The sequence below is a fragment of the Pongo pygmaeus genome, chromosome X (assembly GCF_028885625.2).
Source record: "Pongo pygmaeus isolate AG05252 chromosome X, NHGRI_mPonPyg2-v2.0_pri, whole genome shotgun sequence".
NCBI classification, from domain to species: Eukaryota; Metazoa; Chordata; class Mammalia; order Primates; family Hominidae; genus Pongo; species Pongo pygmaeus.
In genome coordinates this window covers 119,298,249-119,320,669 of record NC_072396.2, presented here as the reverse complement: position 1 = coordinate 119,320,669, position 22,421 = coordinate 119,298,249, and the positions used below count along the sequence as shown (strand labels likewise).

At 37.1% G+C, this 22,421-nt stretch overlaps 1 protein-coding gene and 1 non-coding gene across 5 annotated transcripts in view; both read left to right on the top strand.

Annotated features, from left to right (window-relative positions):
• LRCH2 (leucine rich repeats and calponin homology domain containing 2) overlaps nucleotides 1-22,421 on the top strand; it is a 149,286-nt gene that overhangs the window by 120,307 nt on the left and 6,558 nt on the right. For 2 of the 4 annotated variants that reach the window (XM_054472341.2, XM_054472338.2), the window contains 6 exons: nucleotides 12,497-12,541; nucleotides 15,810-15,860; nucleotides 18,416-18,473; nucleotides 19,232-19,344; nucleotides 19,523-19,660; nucleotides 19,816-19,893. In XM_054472341.2, coding sequence (XP_054328316.2) covers nucleotides 12,497-12,541; nucleotides 15,810-15,860; nucleotides 18,416-18,473; nucleotides 19,232-19,344; nucleotides 19,523-19,660; nucleotides 19,816-19,893 — 483 coding nt within the window. The remainder of the gene's footprint in view (nucleotides 1-12,496; nucleotides 12,542-15,809; nucleotides 15,861-18,415; nucleotides 18,474-19,231; nucleotides 19,345-19,522; nucleotides 19,661-19,815; nucleotides 19,894-22,421) is intronic. The other 2 variants (XM_063660855.1, XM_063660854.1) reach the window with 2 other exon arrangements.
• Nucleotides 16,235-16,363, top strand: LOC129025563 (small nucleolar RNA SNORA35). The gene has a single exon (XR_008497308.1). It is a non-coding gene; the product is annotated as a small nucleolar RNA SNORA35 (small nucleolar RNA).

Below are 22,421 nucleotides of genomic sequence, written 5' to 3'. Positions count from 1 at the left end.
GGGACTACAGGCATGTGCCACCATGCCCGGCTAATTTTTTATTTTTTGTATTTTTAGTAGAGATGGGGTTTCACCATGTTGGCCAGGCTGGTCTTGAACTCCTGACCTCAAGTGATCCACCCCCCTTGGCCTCACCCCAACATTGCTAAGCTAAAGGGAAAGGTCAAGCTGGGAACTGCTTAGGGGAAACCTGCCTCCAATTCTATTCAAAGTCACCACTCTGCTCACTGAGATAAATGCATATCTGATTGCCTCCTTTGGAGAGGCTAATCAGAAACTTAAGAGAATGCAGCCATTTGTCTCTTATCTACCTATGACCTGGAAGTCCCCTAGCCGCTTCCAGTTTTCCTGCTTTTCTGGACTGAAATAATGTTTGTCTTACATATGTTGATTGATATCTTGTGTCTCCCTAAAATGTATAAAACCAAAGCTGTGCTCTGACCACCTTGGGCACAGGTCATCAGGATTGCCTGAGGCTGTGTCACAGGCACTATCCTCAACCTTGGCAAAATAAGCTTTCTTTTTTTTGAGACGGAGTATTGCTGTGTCGCCCAGTGGCGCGATCTCGGCTCACTGCAAGCTCCACCCCCCAGGTTCACGCCATTCTCGTGCCTCAGCCTCCAGAGTAGCTGGGACTACAGGTGCCCACCACTATGCCTCGCTAATTTTTTTTTTTTTGTACTTTTAGTAGAGATGGGGTTTCACCGTGTTATCCAGGATGGTCTCGATCTCCTGACCTCGTGATCCACCCCTCTCGGCCTCCCAAAGTGCTGGAATTACAGGCATGAGCTACCACACCTGGCCTCAAGTGTGTTTCTTGTAGGTAGCAGGTCATTGCATCTTATTTTTTCATCTATTCAGCCATTCTATGTCTTTTTATTTTAATAGTTTAGTTCATTTACATTTAATGTTATTAGTGATGTTTTATTCTACTGCAGCCAAGATGGCACTCAAACCACAATACAAAGTCCTTGCCACTCTTCTTTCCCCTTTCCACAGATAGAGGAACCTATCTCAGTGGCCACCACCACCACTGGCCCGTGGGGGGTTCTGCTAGGCCGCTGCTCATGTTCTGTTAAAGCCCAAGTGCTCTTCAATCAGCTTGTGGTGAATGCTGCCAGGCCTGGGACTCACCCTGAATTCTGACTTAGGGCAGGTCCAGAAATGCTGCCCAAGAGCCGAGGCCTAGATTCCTGAACTCCAAGAGACTGCTTGTTGCTTACCTCACTGTGTCTGAGTGGATTCCTAAGGTGCCAAATTCCCCTTTATTTTTCCCTCTGCTTTTCTCAAACAGGAGTCTCTCCATGTAGCCACCACAGCTGGTTTTGTGCTAAGTCTTACCTGACGCCAGCACATCTCAGTCTCTCCCAAGGCCCACAGCATACTACCTGGGTATTGCTGCTGGTTATTCAGGGCCCAAAGGGCTCTTTCGTCAGCTGGTGATGACTCCTGGCAGGACTGGGTCCTTCCCTTCAAGGCAGTGGGTTCCCTTTTTGCCCAGGGTGTATGTCTAGTAATGTCATCCAGGAGCTAGGGCCTGGAATGGGGGTCTCACAGCTCTGGCCAGTGCCCCATCCTACTGTGGCTGAGCTGGTATCCAAGAGGTAAGACAAAGTCCTCCTCAGTCTTCCCTGTCCTGTCCTCAAGTTAAAGGAAGGGGTCTCTTTCTCACTGCTGCGAGCTGCACTGTCTGGGGTTGGGGGAGGAGTGGTGCAAGCACTCCCTTACCACCCCTGCTGGTGTCTCCCTAAGTCACATGCCACCCTAGTACACTGGCTCTAAGCTTAGCGCAGCACTAGGAGTTGCCTGGAAATTGCAATCCTTGTGCCCTAGACTGCCTTTCAAGTTTACCTAGAACCCCAGAGTACTTTGGCCTGCAATTGGTGAGGTTACTGAGAAACTTAAGTTCAAGCTGCTGGCATGAGCGATTCCCATCTGGTTAGGGCTGATCCACATGCTCCCTCCATGCCTGGGTGCTTGTTGAGTGCAGCACAACTTTGTTCCCCTCTGTGGCAGGGCGGCACTAAGTTCAATGTAATGTTCCCCAGTCCCTCTGCTCTCCCTCCCCAAAGTGTACAGGCTTTCTCTCCCTGCACTGTTGGCTACTGTGGGTAGCTGGCTAATTTTTGTATTTTTAGTAGAGACGGTGTTTCACCATATTGTCTAGGCTGGTCTCAAACTCCTGACCTCGTGATCTGCCTGCCCGGGCCTCCCAAAGTGTTGAGATTACAGGCGTTAGCCACCGTGCCCGGCCACAAGTGAATTTCTAAATGCATTTAATAATTGATTTCTAGACAAAACAGTTAAAAAGTATTAGAGTATCTCTAGCCAGTTAGTTTTAAATATTATTGATTTATTTAAGTGGCATATATGTCTTCAAATGTATCTCATTACTATTGTGATAAAACATAATAACTCATAAAATACATATTGATTTCATAAGTATAGTACACTATTTTTATTTAAAGGTTAACCCCCTGGAAAATATTTTGACACATATTCTATGATCATTGTTGGTTTTATACGGGAATAAAGAAGCCACTGGGATTGTAAAATAACCTGATTTATTCTGAGTCAGAGTTTATGCACAAGTTGTTGTCTGTCTTTTGAAATTAATATAAGCTTCTGAGGCTAGTCCGAATTCAATGGTGTTTACAATGAATTACTCACAATTACACATTTCTTTATTTTCCACTCCCGCTGCTTCACTTGACTAGCTTCAAAAAATATGTATATGTATATGTATATGTATAGGTATATGTATATGTATATAAAAGCTTCTGAGATGGACTGACCTTTCTGTTTTTCTGGTTTTTAAACTAGGCCTTTATTGTAACATTTGAATTTAGATGTAATAAAACTTCAGTAATTCAGAATTCAGACTAATACTAGTTGGGGATAGCTGAGTTGAATTAGTAAAAACTTGGAATTAGAGAGTATTTTCAAATCTATGTATATATTAGGTTTGGAGTTTCAAGACATTTAAATATGTGCAGTAATGCAAACTTAGCATCTTTCTAAGTTTTCATGTATAATGAGTATTTTAAATTAGAATTGTAGTTTAGTAACAGTAATACATTTCCCATTTTCTAAGTTCTTAAGTATATCATCTTGTATTTCTTTGCATTTCAATTATCCTCTTATTCTTCTATGTCTTTCCTGCCTCTTTACCTTTCACCTTATAGATGTGCTCAAACCTCTGTTACAGGGAAGAAAAAGTAATATCTTTTCCCTACCCATTGCAAGAATCATAGCTGACACCCCATAACACAAGATGGATTAACAAGAGAAAAGCATAAAAATTTAATCAGGTTTTTATGTGACACAGGATCCTTCAGAAATGAAGACCCAAAGACCCAGGGAAAACCATATGTTCATGCTAAGTCTGATGAAAGAAATGAATAGTTGTGGAGACACGTGATTGAACAAAAAAGGGTATGATCTAATGGTAACAAACTGGGCCTGTTTGTTGAGAATCTTTTCTGTGTCTATGACATTCCTTCTCCTTTGGTATGCTGCAGGAAACCTGTCACATGCATCTTAAAGGGAGAAGGGAGGAGGTCAGAGAGTGACCTTTCTAGATTGTATGGCTTGCTTTGTGAGACGGGGAATTCTAGTTTCTATTACCTGCCTTAGGGAGAGGAAGAGGGGCTGAAGAAAGGGGGGCCTGGAGAAGGTCAGAGAGTGACCTTGAAGGTGCCATATCTTGGGGTAGTATTTTCTGAGCCCTGACACTACCATTATCCCTGACTGCCCTTTTAGCTGTTGCCTTATCTCTTTGCTCTCTTTTAGGGCTAAACTTTCTTTGTTTTTCTTTTGAGACGGAGCCTCGCTGTGTCACCCAGGCTGGAGTGCAATAGCGCGATCTCAGCTCACTGCAACCTCTGCCTGCCAGGTTCAAGCGATTCTCCTGCCTCAGCCTCCCGAGTAGCTGGGATTATAGGCGCCCTCCACCACACCCGGCTGATTTTTGTATTTTTCGTAGAGACGGGGTTTCACTTTGTTGGCTAGGCTGGTCTTGAACTCCTGACCATGGCCAGGGCCAGACTTTCTAGTTCTCCAGTTTCTGATCATTCCTTAACCCACTGCAATCTGGCATTCGCTTTCATTTCTCCATTGAAATAGCCCCTCGCTAGATTTTAACACGCACCTACTAATGGCAAAACCCAGTGTAGCATTTGACAATGATGACCACATCTTCCTTCTTGATACTCCTATCTTGGTTTCTATCTCATTTTTCTTCCTTGTTATCATTTTGATGTCCTTGTCTAACTTTTCTTCTGCTTGCTCTTAGGGTCTGATCCTCATTTTATTACTCTAAAAAGCTCTCTCTGGAGTGTTAATGACTCTAGATGTTTCTTATATTCTGCTGTGTCTAAATTTACATCCTATAACTTTTTTTCTGTTCCCTAAATCTGTGTTTCTAACTGTTTGGATGCCCTACATATATTTCAGGCTAAGTATCTACCCCATCCCCTACCATGGAACTTGCTGTTCCTTTCTGTTCTTTATTTTAGTTAATTGTAATGGTATCTACCCGGTTGTCTAAGCTCTATTCCTCAGTCTTTCTTGATTCTTTTTCTTTCTCATTCCCATCACCTAATGGGTTATCAGCCCTAATATATGCATCCTTTCTGCAATTCATGTCTATCTCTATTGCCCTTGCCCTTTTTGGAACCCTCATACTTTCTTGCCCAGGCAATTGTGATAACCGATTAATGGTCCTCCTTTCTCAGCCCTTGGATAATTCTCTGGCTTTAAATTTCTTTATTCTAGTGTTCAGTAGCACCATAGATTGACTATAGTTAATAATAATTTATTATATATTTTAAAATAGCTAGAAGAAAATATTGATAATGTTCCCAGCACAGAGAAATGATAAATGTCTTTGAGGTGATTACCGTGATTTGATGATTACACATTGTATGCATGTATCACAATATCACAAGTACCTGATAAATATGTACAATTATGTATCAATAAAAAATAATTATCAGACAATGTGAGAAAATGCCCTTAAATAAAACTGTAAATCTGTAAATTTTCTCTTAAATAAAACTGTAAAACTGTAAATCATCCAAAAAATTTCTTATTAGCTTCCCATTACCAATAAGATAAAGTTTGGATTTGTTAAAATCTTCGTGGACCATTCCTTCTTTCCTTTTCTATATTTCATTACCTGCCAAAATTCACTTTCCTCACTAGCCTCATTAAACTGCTCTTTGTTTTCTACATAGGCTGTGCTTTCTTAGTTCTTTTTGCTTTTCTTCTTCTGAGAATGCCCATTAGCCCTTTGATCTCTGGCAAATTCCTATTAATTAGTGTTTAGAAATGGGAGTATAGTTGTCCCTCTGTATCTGCAGGTTCCATATGCATTCAGCCAGCCATGATTGAAAATATGTGGGAAAAAAGGCAAAAAAAGGTAAAAATAATACAAATAAAAAAGATAGTGTAACAACTGTTTAGATATCATTTACATTGTATTCACTATTATAAGTAATCTGGAGATGATTTAAACTATACAGGAAGATGTGAGGTTATATGCAAATACTGTGCCATTTTATATAAGGGAAGGGACTTGAATATCTGTGAATTTTGGCATGGGTGAGGCGGGGGTAGGGGTCTTGGAACCAATCCCTTGCAGATATCAAGAGATGATTTTATGGCACAGTGCCTGGGCTTATAGAATCAAACCACTTGGGTTCCAGTCCTTACTTGGATACCTATTAACTATGTGACTTTGTCAAGTCATGTAACCTTAATTAAGTTTGTTTTTTAAAACTTTATAAATGAGTGTAACAGTACAGGCATACTTAAGAGATATTGTGGGTTTGATTCCAGACAACGTCATTAAAGCAAATATCTATTCAATAAAGCAAGTCACATGAATATATATCAATAAAGCAAGTCACATGAATATTTTTTGGTTTCCCAGTGCATAAAAGTTATGTTTACATTGCTCTGTAATCTACTAAGTGTGTAATAGTATTATGTATGAAAAAATGATATACCTTAATTAAAAACACTTTATTGCTAAAAATTACTCACAATTATCTGAGCCTTCAGCGAGTCATAATCTTTTTACTGGTGGGGGGTCTTGCGTAGATGTTGATGGTGGTTGCTGAAAGTTGGGTGAATATGGCAATTTCTAGTTTGCCACATCAATGGACTTTCCTTTCACAACAGATTTCTCTGTAGCATGCGATGCTGTTAGCATTTTACGTACAGTAGAACTTCTTTCAGAATTGGAGTCAATCCTCTAAAACCCTGCCACTGCTTTATCAAATAAGGGTATGTCACATTGTAAATCATTGGTTGTCATTTCAACAGTGTTCACAGCTTCTTCACCAGGAGTAAATTCTACCTTAAAAATCCCCGCCTTTTTTTGCACATCCATTAAAAGCAACTCCTTATTTGTTAAAGTTTTATCATGAGATTACAGTAATTCAGTCACATCTTTAAGCTCTACTTCTAGGCCGGGTGTGGCAGCTCATGCCTGTAATCCTAGCACTTTGGGAGGCTGGGGTAGGTGGATCCCTTGAGCTCAGGAGTTTGAGACCAGCTTGGGCCAATGGCAAAACCCCGTCTCTACAAAAAATACAAAAAAATTAGCTGGTCATGGTGGCACATGCCTGTAGTCCCCTCTACTTGGTCGGGGGTGGCTGAGGCCGGAGGATTGTTAGAGCCCAGGAGGTCAAGGCTGCAGTGAGCCAAGATCACGACACTGCACTCCAGCCAGGTGACAAAGTGAGACCCTGTCTCAAAAAAAAAAAAAAAGAAAAGAAAAGAAAAGAAAAAAAAGTTCTACTTTTAGTTCTCCTGCTGTTTCCACCACATCTACAGTTATTTCCTCCACTGATGTCTTGAGCCCTTCAAAATTGTCCATGACGATCAGAATGAATTTCTTCCAAACTCTCATTAATGTTGACATTTTTACCTCCTCCCATAAATTATAAATGTTCCTAATGGCATCTAGAATGATGAATCATTTGCAGAGGTTTTCAATTTGCTTTGCCCAGGCCCATCAGAAGAATCACTATCTATGGCCCCAATAGCTTTATGATATGTTATTACTTAAATAGTAAGACTTGAAAGTTGATATTACTCCTTGATCCATGCACTGCAGAATGGATGTTGTGCATGAAAACATTGATCTCTTTGAACATCTTCATCAGAACTCTTGGTTGACTAGACTCATTGTAAATGAGCAGCAATATTATGAAAGGAATCTTTTTTTCTGAGCTCGATAGTGGGCTTAACATATTCAGTAAAGCATGCTGTAAACAGATGTGCTGTCATCCAGGCTTTGCAGGTCTATTTATAAAGCACAGGCAGAATAGATTTAGCATAATTCTTAAGGGACCTAGGAGTTTTGGAATGGTTAAATGAACATTGGCTTCAATTTAGAGTCAGCAGCTGCATTAGCCCCTAACAAGAGTCAGCCTGTTCTTTGAAGCTTTGAAGCACGCATTGACTTCTCTCTATCTACAGCAGTCTTAGGTGTCATATTCTTCCGATAGAAGGCTATTTTGTCTACATAGAAAATTTGTTGTTTAGTGTAGTCACCTTCATCAATTGTCTTAGCTAGCTAGATCTTCTCTATAACTTGCTTCAGCTTCTACATCAGCACTTGCTACTTCGCCTTGCACTTTTATGTTACGCAGTCAGCTTCTTTCCTTCAATCTTATGAACCAACCAACCTCTACAGCTTCCAGCTTTTCTTCTGCAGCTTCCTCACCTTGACTTCATAGGATTGAAGAAAGGGCCTTGCTCTGGACTAGGCTTTGTCTTAAGGGAATGTTGTGGCTGGTTTGCTATTCTATCCAGACCACTCAAACTTTGTCCATATCAGCAATAAGGCTGTTTCACTTTCTTATTTTTGGTATGTTCACTGGAATGAGTAGCACTTTTAATTTTCTTCAACACTTATTTGCATTCACAGCTTGGTTAATTGGAGCAAGAGGCCTAGCTTCACCCTATCTCTGCTTTCTACATGTCTTCCTCACTAAGCTTAATCATTTCAAGCTTTTTATTTAAAGGGAAAGACATACTATTTCTTTTCACTTGAACACTTAAAGAGGCCATTGTGGGATTATTAGTTGGCCTAATTACAATATTATTGTGTGTCAGGGAATAGGAGATAGGGAACAACTGGTTAGTGGAGCAGTCAGAACACATGCAACATTTATCGATTAAGTTTGCTTTCTTATATGGGCATCGTTTGAGTCACCCCTCAAAAATTACAATAGTAACATCAAAGATCACTATCACAGATCACCATAACAGATATGATAATAATGAAAAAGTTTGAAATATTGTGAGAATTCTCAAAATTTGATGGACACGAAGTGAGTACGTGCTATTGGAAAAATGGCACCAATAGACTTGCTTGATACAGGGTTGCCACAAACTTTTTCTGCACATTTTGAAACTTTGTATTTGCACATTTAAAAAATTGTGTATCCCGATAAATAAAATCACTGGAACAAAAAACCTGATACTCTGATTAAACTGAATTTTATAGCTTGCAGGACACTTGGGCCAGCTTGGTTTACTCTAGCTTTCACTGTCATTCCACCCTGCTTCTTCCTTCACCAACATTCAAATTCTTTTCCTTATCTGCCAGCCAGGCAGATGGGAGAGGCAAGAGCGGTCTTCATTTTCAGTAGCTCTTGATTCTTTGATGTGAGAGGAGCAGCACAGTCATTTAAACTTGATCCAACCTCTTTGCATCTTGCAAAGTTAATCAGCCAAAAGAAGTAAAATATGAGGGCAATGCTTGTGCAATGTACAGTTCATTTTCATGATGTATACCTCATTATGATTTGTCTGGCTTGCTTCTCCTGTTTGGTCATTTCTTTGGAAGGCAGTGGATTTTTTTCTTGTGTTTTTTGTCTTCTTCAATTTTGACTTACCAAATTTCTCAATCTCAGCCATATTGGGTTTGTTGGATGTGGTTGCCAAGGAAGTGGAGTAAGGCGTTTGAGCGAGCAGAATCTGGTCTGCTCATAACTATTAAATTATTTATTAATAAAAATACTTAGAATTACACTTGCCACAGAGTAACCACTTAATAAATGTTAGCATATTCACTCAAGTATCACTGTTTCATTGACATAGATTAAAACCAAAAATAAGTGACTTCAGTGATTGTCTTGCCTGATAAATAGGATTTTTTCACATATGCCAATTTCATTCAGTGGCTCTCTGGCACACTGGGTTGAAGGCATATTGAGATTCTGTGTGAGATCACCTGGAAAGAACATCCTGCTAGATTAGTGATAGTTGCCGTAGGAGAGACAGTGGAGGAAGAATACGTTTTGTATTTATTACCCCTAATACAGCTCACCCCCCAGTTTTTGGCTGAGATATCAGGTTGGTTATCTATTTTTCCAAGGGTTGTGGTTGAGATATCAGATTGGTTATCTATTTTTCCAAGGGTTATGGAAGATAATGCTGCATATGTAAAGGGGACCATTAAATAGAACCAATGGAACAGAACAGAGCCCTCAGAAGTAATACCACACATCTACAACCATCTGATCTTTGACAAACCTGAGAAAAACAAGAAATGGGGAAAGGATTCCCTATTTAATAAATGGTGCTGGGAAAACTGGCTAGCCATATGTAGAAAGCTGAAACTGGATCCCTTCCTTACACCTTATACAAAAATTAATTCAAGATGGATTAAAGACTTAAATGTTAGACCTAAAACCGTAAAAACCCTAGAAGAAAACCTAGGCAATACCGTTCAGGACATAGGCATGGGCAAGGACTTCATGACTAAAACACCAAAAGCAATGGCAACAAAAGCCAAAATTGACAAATGGGATCTAATTAAAGAGCTTCTGCACAGCCAAAAAAACTACCATCATAGTGAACAGGCAACCTACAGAATGGAAGAAAATTTTTACAATCTACCCATCTGACAGAGGGCTAATATCCAGAATCTACAAAGAACTTAGACAAATTTACAAGCAAAAATCAAACAACCCCATCAAATAGTGGGCAAAGCAGATGAACAGACACTTCTCAAAACAGACACATGAAAAAATGCGCATCATCACTGGCCATCAGAGAAATGCAAATCAAAGCCACAATGAGATACCATCTCACACCAGTTAGAATGGCGATCATTAAAAAGTCAGGAAACAACAGGTGCTGGAGAGGATGTGGAGAAATAGGAACACTTTTACACTGTTGGTGGGACTGTAAACTAGTTCAACCATTGTGGAAGACAGTGTGGTGATTCCTCGAGGTTCTAGAACTAGAAATTCCATTTGACCCAGCCATCCCATTACTGGGTATATATCCAAAGGATTATAAATCATGCTGCTATAAAGACACATGTACATGTATGTTTATTGCGGCACTATTCACAATAGCAAAGACTTGGAACCAACCCAAATGCCCAACAATGATAGACTGGATTAAGAAAATGTGGCACATATATACCATGGAATACTATGCAGCCATAAAAAAGGATGAGTTCATGTCCTTTGTAGGGACATGGATGAAGCTGGAAACCATCATTCTGAGCAAACTATTGCAAGGACAGAAAACCAAACACCGCATGTTCTCACTCATAGGTGGGAATTGAACAATGAGAACACTTGGACACAGGGTGGGGAACATCACACACTAGGGCCTGTCATGGGGTGGAGGGAGTGGGGAGGGATAGCATTAGGAAATATACCTAATGTAAATGACGAGTTAATGGGTGCAGCATACCAACATGGCACATGTATACATATGTAACAAACCTGCACATTGTACACATGTACCCTAGAACTTAAAGTATAATAAAAAAATTGACCACAAATATAAGTATATACAAATGTAAAAATAATAATAATTTAAAAAATTTACAAAAAGGAACTTTGAATGCCAGGCATAGAAGTTTGGACATAATCTGAAAGTTAGTAGGTGTTACAACAGGGCAGTCATGAGTTGTAAATGGAAGGTTAATCTGCCGCTGATTTTCTTAATCCAGTCTATCATTGTTGGACATTTGGGTTGGTTCCAAGTCTTTGCTATTGTGAATAATGCTGCAATAAACATACGTGTGCATGTGTCTTTATAGCAGCATGATTTATAGTCCTTCGGGTATATACCCAGTAATGGGATGGCTGGGTCAAATGGAATTTCTAGTTCTAGATCCCTGAGGAATCGCCACACTGACTTCCACAAGGGTTGAACTAGTTTACAGTCCCACCAACAGTGTAAAAGTGTTCCTATTTGTCCACATCCTCTCCAGCACCTGTTGTTTCTTGACTTTTTAATGATTGCCATTCTAACTGGTGTGAGATGGTATCTCATTGTGGTTTTGATTTGCATTTCTCTGATGGCCAGTGATGGTGAGCATTTTTTCATGTGTTTTTTGGCTGCATAAATGTCTTCTTTTGAGAAGTGTCTGTTCATGTCCTTTGCCCACTTTTTGATGGGGTTGTTTGTTTTTTTCTTGTAAATTTGTTGGAGTTCGGGAACATCACACTTCGGGGACTGTTGTGGGGTGGGGGGAGGGGGGAGGGATAGTATTGGGAGATATACCTAATGCTAGATGACGAGTTAATGGGTGCAGCGCACCAGCATGGCACATGTATACATATGTAACTTACCTGCACGTTGTGCACATGTACCATAGAGCCTAAAGTATAATAATAATAATAATAATGATAATAATAAAAAAGAAAAAAAAAAAAAGAAGTTCATTCTGCTGAAAGCGAAAAAAAAAAAAAAAATCTGCCACTGATTTGCAGGATCATTTGCAGTGAAGAGGAGTCAGAAGTAAGAATTCCAGTGGTGGTCATACTGTATTTTCTTGACTCTAAGAAGCATTTTTTCACATATAAGCATGGTTCTTATGTAGTAGGGTTGTTAAGATTAAATGAGTTAATACATGTAAGACATTTAAATCAGTGCTTGGCATATAGCAAGCACTAGTACAAGTGTTAGCTGTCATCATTATTACAGTTATTAAGCAATCAATATATATATTTAATGTAGTGTTTTTTAACATGAAAGCAGTAGGTTTCTTAATAATGAATGACATCTTAGAATGGTGAGATTATAGACCAGGTATAAGATAATGAGGGCCTGGAAAAGGGTGGTAGTTGTGAGAATTCCAAAGAAGTAAGTCTGAGAGAGATTAAAAAAAGAATTGACTTGATGACATATTGGATATAGTGAATTAAGAAAAAGGAAAATTCTAAGACAACCCTCAGATTGCACACCTGAATGAATGGGAAATAGCTTGGCTTAAGAAAGAAATGTTACTTGATCTGTGTAAAGTACTTATAACAATGCCTTGCACATGGAAAGCATTATTTTTGTTAGTTATTAGTAGTAGGACTGTTTACACCTGTTATATACTTAAATTTGTTATCAGGTAATGTAATAAAGCTACCAAAATATGAAAGAACCTTGTACATAATTTACTAGTAGAGAATTTATATGTTCAAGGGAAAATAAATTATGTGTTTTAAATATTTTTCAGTATAAATCAATGAGGAAGAGTTCAAGTGGCAATGAAAATGATGAGGTGAGAAAAGATAATATTAATAATTATTTGAAATGTTTACTTATCATATGAAATTGGCTCAGTGAGAGTAAAATGCAATCCATTTTTCAGTTTCTTTGTTATTGATTTAATGCATGGTTTTTTTCCAACAATAAAAACATATGAGCATCATCATACAATTATTAATTTAATCATTTAATTTCCATATGTCCTTTAGAATGGAATTACTAATAATTCAGTTTTAGAATTTTATCATCATTCGTCTTAGACCTGTCATCCATGAGTGTAAGTGTGTTGTCTTTCACATCTTTTATCTTTCTAAATCAGCCTGGTTGTCAATTGAGATTTTTTTTAGGAGCTTTGTTTAGGAACTCCTTCCATAAATTCTGCATACTATTTTAAAATTTAAAATTCGATTTCTACAGTTTGTGCATTACCATAAACCTTTCTACTGCACAGTGTAAACTATGCAGCAGCCTATCATTGTTGAAAAGATATATTCTCATTACCATAAATACTTAAGTTTTGTGTATTTTTGTTGGAGAGATTGGTATTTAATTTGATGTTGGGTACTTGGCAGGGCTTCTGAAAATGTCTTCAGTTTTAGGAAATAGAATCACACAGGGAAAAATAATGAATAGAGCCAGATGATTGGTCGTCTGCCAGCTCAGATGCCGATTTCTCTCCATGGCCTCTCCAGTAGTATTTACTGGCATGAATAAAAGTCAGTTATGGTTATAGCTGGTCATATTTTCACTGTTAGTATTTATGTTTAAGCCTAAATTACATGTTTTGTATGCGTATGCTTGGCAATATTTACCTGTGCATGAGCACAATCAGTTCCTGTACACCTGCCCAAGCTTTCCATTGCACCAACTCCACAAGATCCCAGCTTACCCTTTAAATATTATTCCCAGGGAATGGCCTACTGTGTGGTCTCTAGCACGTCTTCACCAGCTGTCAAGCCTTCAGTGAATAACACCTGTGTACCTGCTGAAGCCTCTCAGATTTGTCTGTAGTCCAGACCTCTCCCCTGAGGTTCAAGCCCTTGCAATATTTTATCCATCTTCCTACCTGCTTAGAATTTCTGCTGGATATATCTCATAAACCCAATAGGACTAAATATGTTCAAAACTGAGTTTTTAAAAAATTTTTGCTTCTAAACCCACTTTTTCGCTAATATCCAACAGTTTGTGCAGTGGCTCTCAACTTTGGCTGTACGCTAACATTACCAGGTGAGCTTTAGACAATACTGTCGCCTGGGTCACACCCCCTAGATATTATAATTTAATTGACATGTGGTATATTGTGGTATGGACTGAGCAATGAAGTTTTTAACGTTTCCCATGTGAGTTTAATGTCCAGCGAAGGTTGAGAACTACTGAGTTAATGGGATCACCTTCCATCATCTAGCTGGAGCAGGGGCTGGCAAATTATGATCCAGGAGCCAAATTTGACATACTGTATGGGATTGTAAGTAAAGCTGTATCAGAAAACAGCCATACTCATTTGCCTATGGCTACTTTTTCATTACTGTGGCAGTGTTTGAGTATAGTAGCTCTCCTTTTTTCTCCATTTCACTTTCCAAGGTTTCAGTTACCTGTGGTCAACCACAGTCTAAAAATAGGTGAGTACAGTACAATAAGACACTTAGAGAGAGATCACATTTACATAACTTTTATTACAATACGTTGTTATAATTGTTCTGTTTTAATATTAGTTATTGATGTTAATCTCATACCTGATTTATAAATTAAACTTTATCATAGGTATGTATGTATAGGAAAAAACATAGCACATATATTATAAAGGGTCTGGTACTATCTGCGGTTTCAGGCATTCACTGGGGTTCTTGGAACATATTCCTCATGAATTAGGGGGACAGTTAGTTGTCACAAAGCCTAAAATATTTGTCATCTGCCTTTGACAGAAAACATTTTGTTTTCCCTGCCTCCTCATACCCGCTTTTCTCTTGCCTGCCTCAATATCTAATCAGTAGCCAAGACTTACTGTTTGTTTATTTGCACTAAAATATTTTGCATACATTCCGCTTTTATTTCTACTGTTTCTGCTCTGGCAGAGGCCCTCGTCCATTTCTTGCCTGTTCTACTGCAATAGCTTCCTTGCTCTCCCTTTCTCTAGTCCATTCTCACTGCAGCCAGAGTGGCCATTTCAAAGAACACAGATGTAATCAGGCCATTCCCTTGCTTAGAAACCTTCAGTTTCCCCCCATAACTTAGAAGATAAATTCTAGATCCTCCTTTATCAAGTCCCTGCTTGCCACATCAGCCTTAATTCACAACTTGCTCCTCTTTCACCTTACCCTCCATTCACCTTACCCTCCAGCAAGACAAAACTGCTCAGAGGTTTTCTGCACTCATCTTTACATTTGTTGCTTCCATGCTTTGGTTCTTCTCCTTTCATCTTAGCATGTTGTTCCCTTCTTTCTTTTTCTGGTAGACACTCAGTTTTTTACTGAATTTATACTTTCTCAGGAAACTTGCCTTTCTCTACCATCTTCATCATCCCCCCCCAAGTGCCCCTTATCTGTGCCTCATAATATGCCATGCATTGTTCTGTATTATACTGAGAATGTTGTATTACCTGTATACGTGAATCTATTTCTGTCCTCGACTGAAAGGTCCTTGAATGGGTGATATTTTACTAAATTTCAGTACTCTCAGTGTCTAGCATAGTGTCTGACATATAGTAGGTAGCCAATAATCATTTGTTGAATGAATACATTTTCTATGTAGTGTGCATATTCAAAGTTAAATGTCAAAATTCTCATATTTGGTTGGCAATAGAATAGTCATTTAAAAATCATGGACCATTTAATGTTTTATTAAATTAAATTCTTTGTAATTATCAATAAGCCTATATTAGATACATATAAATTTTCAGATGAAAGTTATTTGGGGTGATGGAAATTTTGCATGCCTTCATTTACATGTCTCAGATTGGTAACACATCCCTGCTATTATATGTAGATAGTATTTTTCAAACTTTAAAGTACTATATTTCGAACCACTTGAGGGTCTTATTGAAATGTAGATTCTGATTAGTTAGGTCGCGGGTGAGACCTGAGATTCTGCATTTCTAAACTCCCAAAGGATCCCTATGCTGCTGGTTCACAGACCACATGTAGAGTGGCAATGTGCTGGATGGCATATCTTTAGTAGTTCTTCCTTTAGTAGTTGGTCAAAACAATTTTTATTTTCCTTTTATATGTTTAAATCATCATTTGTATTGTAATTTCATCTTCCATCTTTTTATTTTTATGTTTTAGCAAGACAGTGATAATGCTAATATGTCACCACAATCTCCAGTATCATCTGAGGTACAAGTTCTGTTTTTATATGTCTTAAAAATACGTTTTGTATGTTTTCTGTGTTTTACATAAGATTCTTCCTTGCCAGTTCTCTGTAACCTGATTTTTTTTTGCAATGTAATTTATTCACTCATATTTTAAAATCCATGGCAGATTAGTTTGTACAAACCTTCTAGCCTATAAAAAATTCTAAGAATGCCATTTTTTGGTAAAAATATTGATACTAGCACTTGTTTATTTATGATTTTCTTATTGGGAAATGTCTGTAGATTGCAGAAAAGAATTCATTTTATCAAATCTATGCTTTCTCATTCATCCGTATTTTAAAATAAATGATAGATTTTAAGAACAACTTTCAAATTTTAAATTTGAAAAAAGTACTTCAGCATTGTGCAATGGCCTTTGGTTTTTCTTGTAACCAGTTAGGTCTGAAACCAATGCAAAAGAAATTTCCTTTTTCCACGAGAAACATCCCTGCAGTGGGTTGTTCCTATCGACAGGAGGTTACACGTTTTTGGGAGAATGGGTATCAGAAAGTTAGAGTTTGTGAAATCTCGATCAGATACTCTGGTGGCTTGAATGACTGATTTTTCTAATTTATTTATTCAAGTCTATTGCTTTACAACAAGAGATAAATTTTAAAAATTCTAAACTCTATCTCTTCTACTTCAGATTACCTTAAAGTGTATTGGCATTAGTAAGTAAATGATTACACATTCAGTTGATGAATTCAACACTTTGCCCAAAGTGTTGGATGGCCCAAATTCACTGTGTAACTTTGGTTACATAGATGCTGTTAATATTTCATTATATGTAGGTGGTGGTGCTTTTTTAATAGGCTAGGATTCTTTGTTGTTGTGGGTGATCTGCATTACAAAACTTTTAAATGGATTTGGACATTAATTTTATAAACATGTTTCTAAATTATTCATATGATAGGTAAAATGGTATACATACTTTTAGAAAACAATTTAAATTAGGATATCTTAAAATTAGTCTTTGTCATATGCTTTTGTAATTCTTTTACTTTAAGTTACAAGTATAAGCATATAAGTGACTACTACTTATTTGTCTGCTTGATATGATTTTATGATCTGTGCTCACAGGGAAGACTATTCATACCAAATTTCCCAAATAATTTACATATATGACACATGATCTCACTCTGTTGCCCAGGCTGGAGTGCAGTAGCACGATCTCAGGTCACCGCAACCTCCACCTCCCACATTCAAGCAATTCTTGTGCCTCAGCCTCCCAAGTAGGTAGGACTACAGGCACATGCCACCACACCTGGCTAATTTTTGTATTTTTAGTAGAGACATGGTTTCACCATGTTAATCAGGCTGGTCTTGAACTCCTGGCCTCAAGTGATCTACCTGCCTTGGCCTCCCAAATTGTTGAGATTACAGGTGTGAGTTTTATAATATATTTTTTATTTCATTTGGATCAGTGAAACTTTCATCTAGGAATTTATATTAATTTAACCAAAATAGTGAAGACAAACTGGGAGGCTTGTAGATTTGGATAGGGTGGTGAGTATGTATGTGCTTTGGTAACTCAACTGACATTTAACTTGAACTGCATATCACATGTTAACAGAAGATTTAGGTAATCTACAGAATTCTGATTGCATTAATTTCATGTGTGAATGGAAAAGAGTAAAACCAATTAGTGTAATGCTTTACTATTAACAAAGTGCTTGCCTGTATATTTGTACCTAAAAGCAGCCCCATAAAATAGATATGATCCTCATCATTTTACAGCTGAAGAGATGGGTGACTTTCCAAACTATCTTAGTTAATAAATGGCAGAGAAGTGACTGAAGCTGAGCCCTACTCACTTCACAGAGTTGTTGCACAGATTAAATAAGGTGCTGCTAAGATTACATTATTTTATCACTTTACACAGTAGTTTCATTTAGTTATCTCATTTAATCTTCACAGTAACCTCATTTGAAAGATGAAGAAACAATCACAGAGAAATTATATGTTGTGCTCAAAACATAGCCTAAGCTTTCTAACTCCATCTTCAGATTTGTTTAATGTACTACACATCTTTCCACAGCAAACCACTGTGTGTGAAACATTTGAAAAATTCATTCAAATAGAAGAGATGATATTTATCATCTATCATTCTGCAGTCCCTATAAAAATATGTTTGCCTTCAGATTATCTACTGTTAGGTGTTAAGTCCATAGTAGATGCTGAGTAAATACTAAATTCACTTACCTTTTCATTGAAGCTTACTTCTTTTTTTGGGAAACTTCAGTCTGATTCTTTCAAAAAGTATGATCTATTTTATACAGTTCACTAATGATTTTCATTTTCTTTCTACTATGAAAGTATTTAAAGCCTATATAGTTAGCTCAACTAGCAAATATTAGTTGACCTCTTAAAAGTGACATGTATCAACTTGAATTGAAATGCAAGTTAGTTTTCTCTTTACTAATCATAGGAAAATAAGTATTTCCCCAAATTGGCATGGACATGAATAAGCACCTTGATTATTTGGAAAGAAAAGAAGTTTTATTATTTATTTATTTTTAACTTTTTAATTTTTTTTAGGAATATGACAGAACTGATGGTTTCTCACACAGTCCCTTTGGCTTGAAGCCTAGATCAGGTAAATAGATATTCTGTAAATAAAATTTATTAGTTATATTTGAAACTAGTTTCCCAGCTTAAATGGGATTGATTCCATAGTTTTAAGTACACATAGATTCTTTCCCCTCTCCTGAAAGCAATTTTCTCTTAACGATATTTGTCTTTCCAATTCCCATTCCCATTTGTTTCTTCCTCTTTACCTTCAAGCTCCTGAAACCTCAGCTTTTTGCCTTAGATATACTGCAGTCTTATTTCTACTCTACTGTGACTGCTGTTAGAATGACCACTCTGCCAGCAGACCAAACACTGTTTGAAATTATAGCACTCCATTATATTGTGGTTTTATAAAGGGATCTTTTCGCATTTGGCAAGCCCAAAAGAAAATGGATCCATGTTACTTGGCAAGGTATTGAATTATAGTTTTTATTCCTGAATAACTGTATTGACCTTCAAGAATAATTTCCTTTTTTAAAAGATAAAAGGCTGACATATGTTCAGTAATCATTTTTAACCTGGGCCATAAGTTTCTAATAACGTATGTTTGAATAAGAACATGTATAGGTGGTAGAAATCATTACACTTGTCTTCCCTGTTGCTTTCAATTATGCACATAAATAGAGTTCAAATATATTCTCTAAAAATATTTGGAATGTATTAGTGAGTAATAATGTTTTATGTAATTTTGTATTGATTCTTTTTATCATGCCTCTTTCCCCATCAATAGTTGCTCCTTCCTATTAACTTTGTAACAAGTTAGGAAATTTTTTTTTTTTATAGCTTTTAGCCGCTCATCTCGCCAAGAATATGGGGCAGCAGATCCAGGATTTACAATGAGAAGAAAGATGGAACATTTACGGGAAGAGCGAGAGCAAATACGACAACTTCGCAATGTAAGATTGCTCTTTCAGATCTGCTTTGTGGAAATGGGTTTAACTTGGAAAATTAATAAGGCGTACAGATTTTATTTTCAATGCTCCTTAAAATGTTTGGATATACAACAATTAGTAATATAAACATTTAACATGTATGTTTAGATAGAGTATCTGATTTACACCTGTTTTTCTATAGAATCTTGAATCCAGGTTAAAAGTAATTTTGCCTGATGACATTGGAGCTGCACTGATGGATGGGGTTGTTCTTTGCCATTTAGCCAATCATATAAGGCCACGTTCTGTTGCTAGTATTCATGTACCATCACCAGCAGTGGTAAGTTTTGTTTACAATTTGTTAGTTCTCTAAAGGAAGATATAGCTTCTTAAAATTGTCTTTAAATAATATACCTCAGTGAACTTAGTTTTCAGTTTTGATTAAGTTCCATAGAAAAATGCCTAAAAGTACATTTTTTCCCTCTTACTTTACAGCCCAAACTGAGCATGGCAAAATGTCGAAGAAATGTAGAAAATTTTCTTGATGCTTGTAAAAAGTTGGGTGTCTCACAGGTAATTGTTATTTATCTAACAACGTGATCACCTAAATTTGAATTTATTACATGCAAACTGGGGTTCTTCTTAGAGCAATGAATAGTGCTTTCTGAATATGAAAATGAATGCCTTCTCTTGGTACCTTCTCCTAAGCTCCAGCTTTCACTGTAGCAGTTATCTAATGAATGTTTTTAAGCTACCTTTAAAGTCATTTATAAAATAGCTACAAATATGGAAAATCATGCACATCACTGACCAAACATAACTCGGTGGCCATATTTACAACTTGGTTGTGATGTCATTGTTACCATCTTTTTTTCCTTCTTTTTTTTTTGCTAGAAAACATTTGGACTCCTTTGTAATTCATTGGATAGATTCTGATTGGAAGATTTGCATTCAGTGTGAACAGCTTTGTAAACTTTATTTAAAATGCAAAATTGGAAATTATACCAGCATATTATGATAATACCTGTGTTGGACAAACTTTGAAATTTTTAGGAATTGTCTTATGTTTCATGTAATAATTGCACTACTATACAATTAATCATTAAAGCAGTATTGTAAATATATAAGGAACATGTATAATCACAATATTGCTTCTTTGTAAAGTGTTATAAACCTAACCTCAACATGAATGACTATGGAGAGAAATGACATTGTTATCAGAGCACAATTAAGTTGTGCTTGTTAAGCTGTCTTTTGAACAGTGTCTTAATAATCTGGTCTACAGATCCCCCTTTAATCTCTTCCCTCAAGTAAGTAAACATAATTTAATGTGTAGAGAATCAGTGAATTGTTGGGTAATTTGGAAATTACATAATGTCCTCCAATTACCTCTTGTATATAGTTGATGTGATGGTTTTGTTTTTGTTTTGTTTTTTTTTGAGACGGAGTCTCACTCTGTCGCCCAGGCTGGAGTAGTGCAGTGGCACGATCTCGTCTCACTGCAACCGCTGCCTCCCAGTTCAAGCAATTTTCCTGCCTCAGCCTCCCAAGTAGCTGGGACTACAGGCGCGTGCCACCACACCCAGATAATTTTTTATTTTTAATAGAGACGGGGTTTCACCACATTGGCCAGGCTGGTCTTGAACTCCTGACCTCGAGTGATCCACCTGCCTCAGCCTCCCAAAGTGCTGGGATTGCAGGCGCAAGCCACTGTGCTTGGCTGATGTGATGTTTTAAATTTTTAATTCTTAAAAATGTTTGTTGTTTCTTTTTTCTACTCTCAATCTTTCAGTGGGGAAATAGCAAACTTAGCAACGTTTTCTGCAGCATTACATTATACAGATTTTCCCGTTTTGCCATTTTTTCTTTTTTAAAATTAAAAAAACCCCTTTTTTAGAGATGGAGTCTCACTGTGTTGCCCAGGCTGGACTGGAACTCCTGAGCTCTAGACTTCCATTTCACAAATAACTGGGATTACAAGCATTCACTACCTCACTAATATTATGTCATTTTTGTTTTAAGGGTTTTATTTTTAGCTTCATTGCTTTTCTCTGAACTCAGAATTTGTAATATATAACATTTTTAAATTAATTTTCTTTGTTTTAGGATGTTTTCCAATTTTAACAGCCTTATTGAGTTATTAACATACAATATAGGGCATATAAATAAAGTGTACAATTTGATCAATTTTGACATATGCATACACCATGAAATCATCACCACAGTCAAAATAATGAACATATCTACTGCCCCCCAGAATTTCCTCGTGTGTCTTTGCAATCCTTCCTTCTCCAGCAACCACTAATCTGCTTTCTGTCATTGCAGGTTAGTTTGCACTTTCTAGAGTTTTACATAAATGGAATGATACAATATGTATTATATTTTTCTATCTTCTTTCACTCAGCATAATTATTTTATGACTCGTCAGTGTTGTTGCATGTATGAATAGACCATTGCTCTTCATTTCTAGATAGTATTTTATTGTATGGATATACCACAGTTTGTTGATCCCTTGACCTGCTGATGGACATTTGGGTTGTTTCCAGTTTTAGCGGCTGCTACAAATAAAGCATATGAACATTTCTATACAAGTCTTTATATGGATTTATGCATTCTTTAATTTTTAGTAAATACCTAGCAGTGGAATAACTGGAACATATGGTAGGTGCATACTTACTACTTTAAGAAACTACATAACTCTTCCAAAGTGGTTGTACCATTTTACATTCCTGTCAGCAGCATGTGAGAGTTCCAGTTCCTCCACATCCTCACGAACATTCACTATGATCAGTCTTTTAAAAATTTCAGTCATTGTGATATGTATGTACTGACTTGCCAGTGCAGTTTTAATTTGCATTTTCCTAAAGACTAATGATGCCAATCATCTTTTCAAGGCTTATTTGCCACCTGTATATCTTCTTTTTGAAGTACTTTGAAGTATACTTTCTTTTTTGAAGTACATATTCTAATCTGAGGTATATTTTGTATTGGGTTGTTTATTTTCCTATGATTGAATTTCAGATTTCTTTACAAATTATGGATAAAGTCATTTACCAGATTTATAAATATTGCATCCAAATCTTTGGCTTGTCCTTTCATTG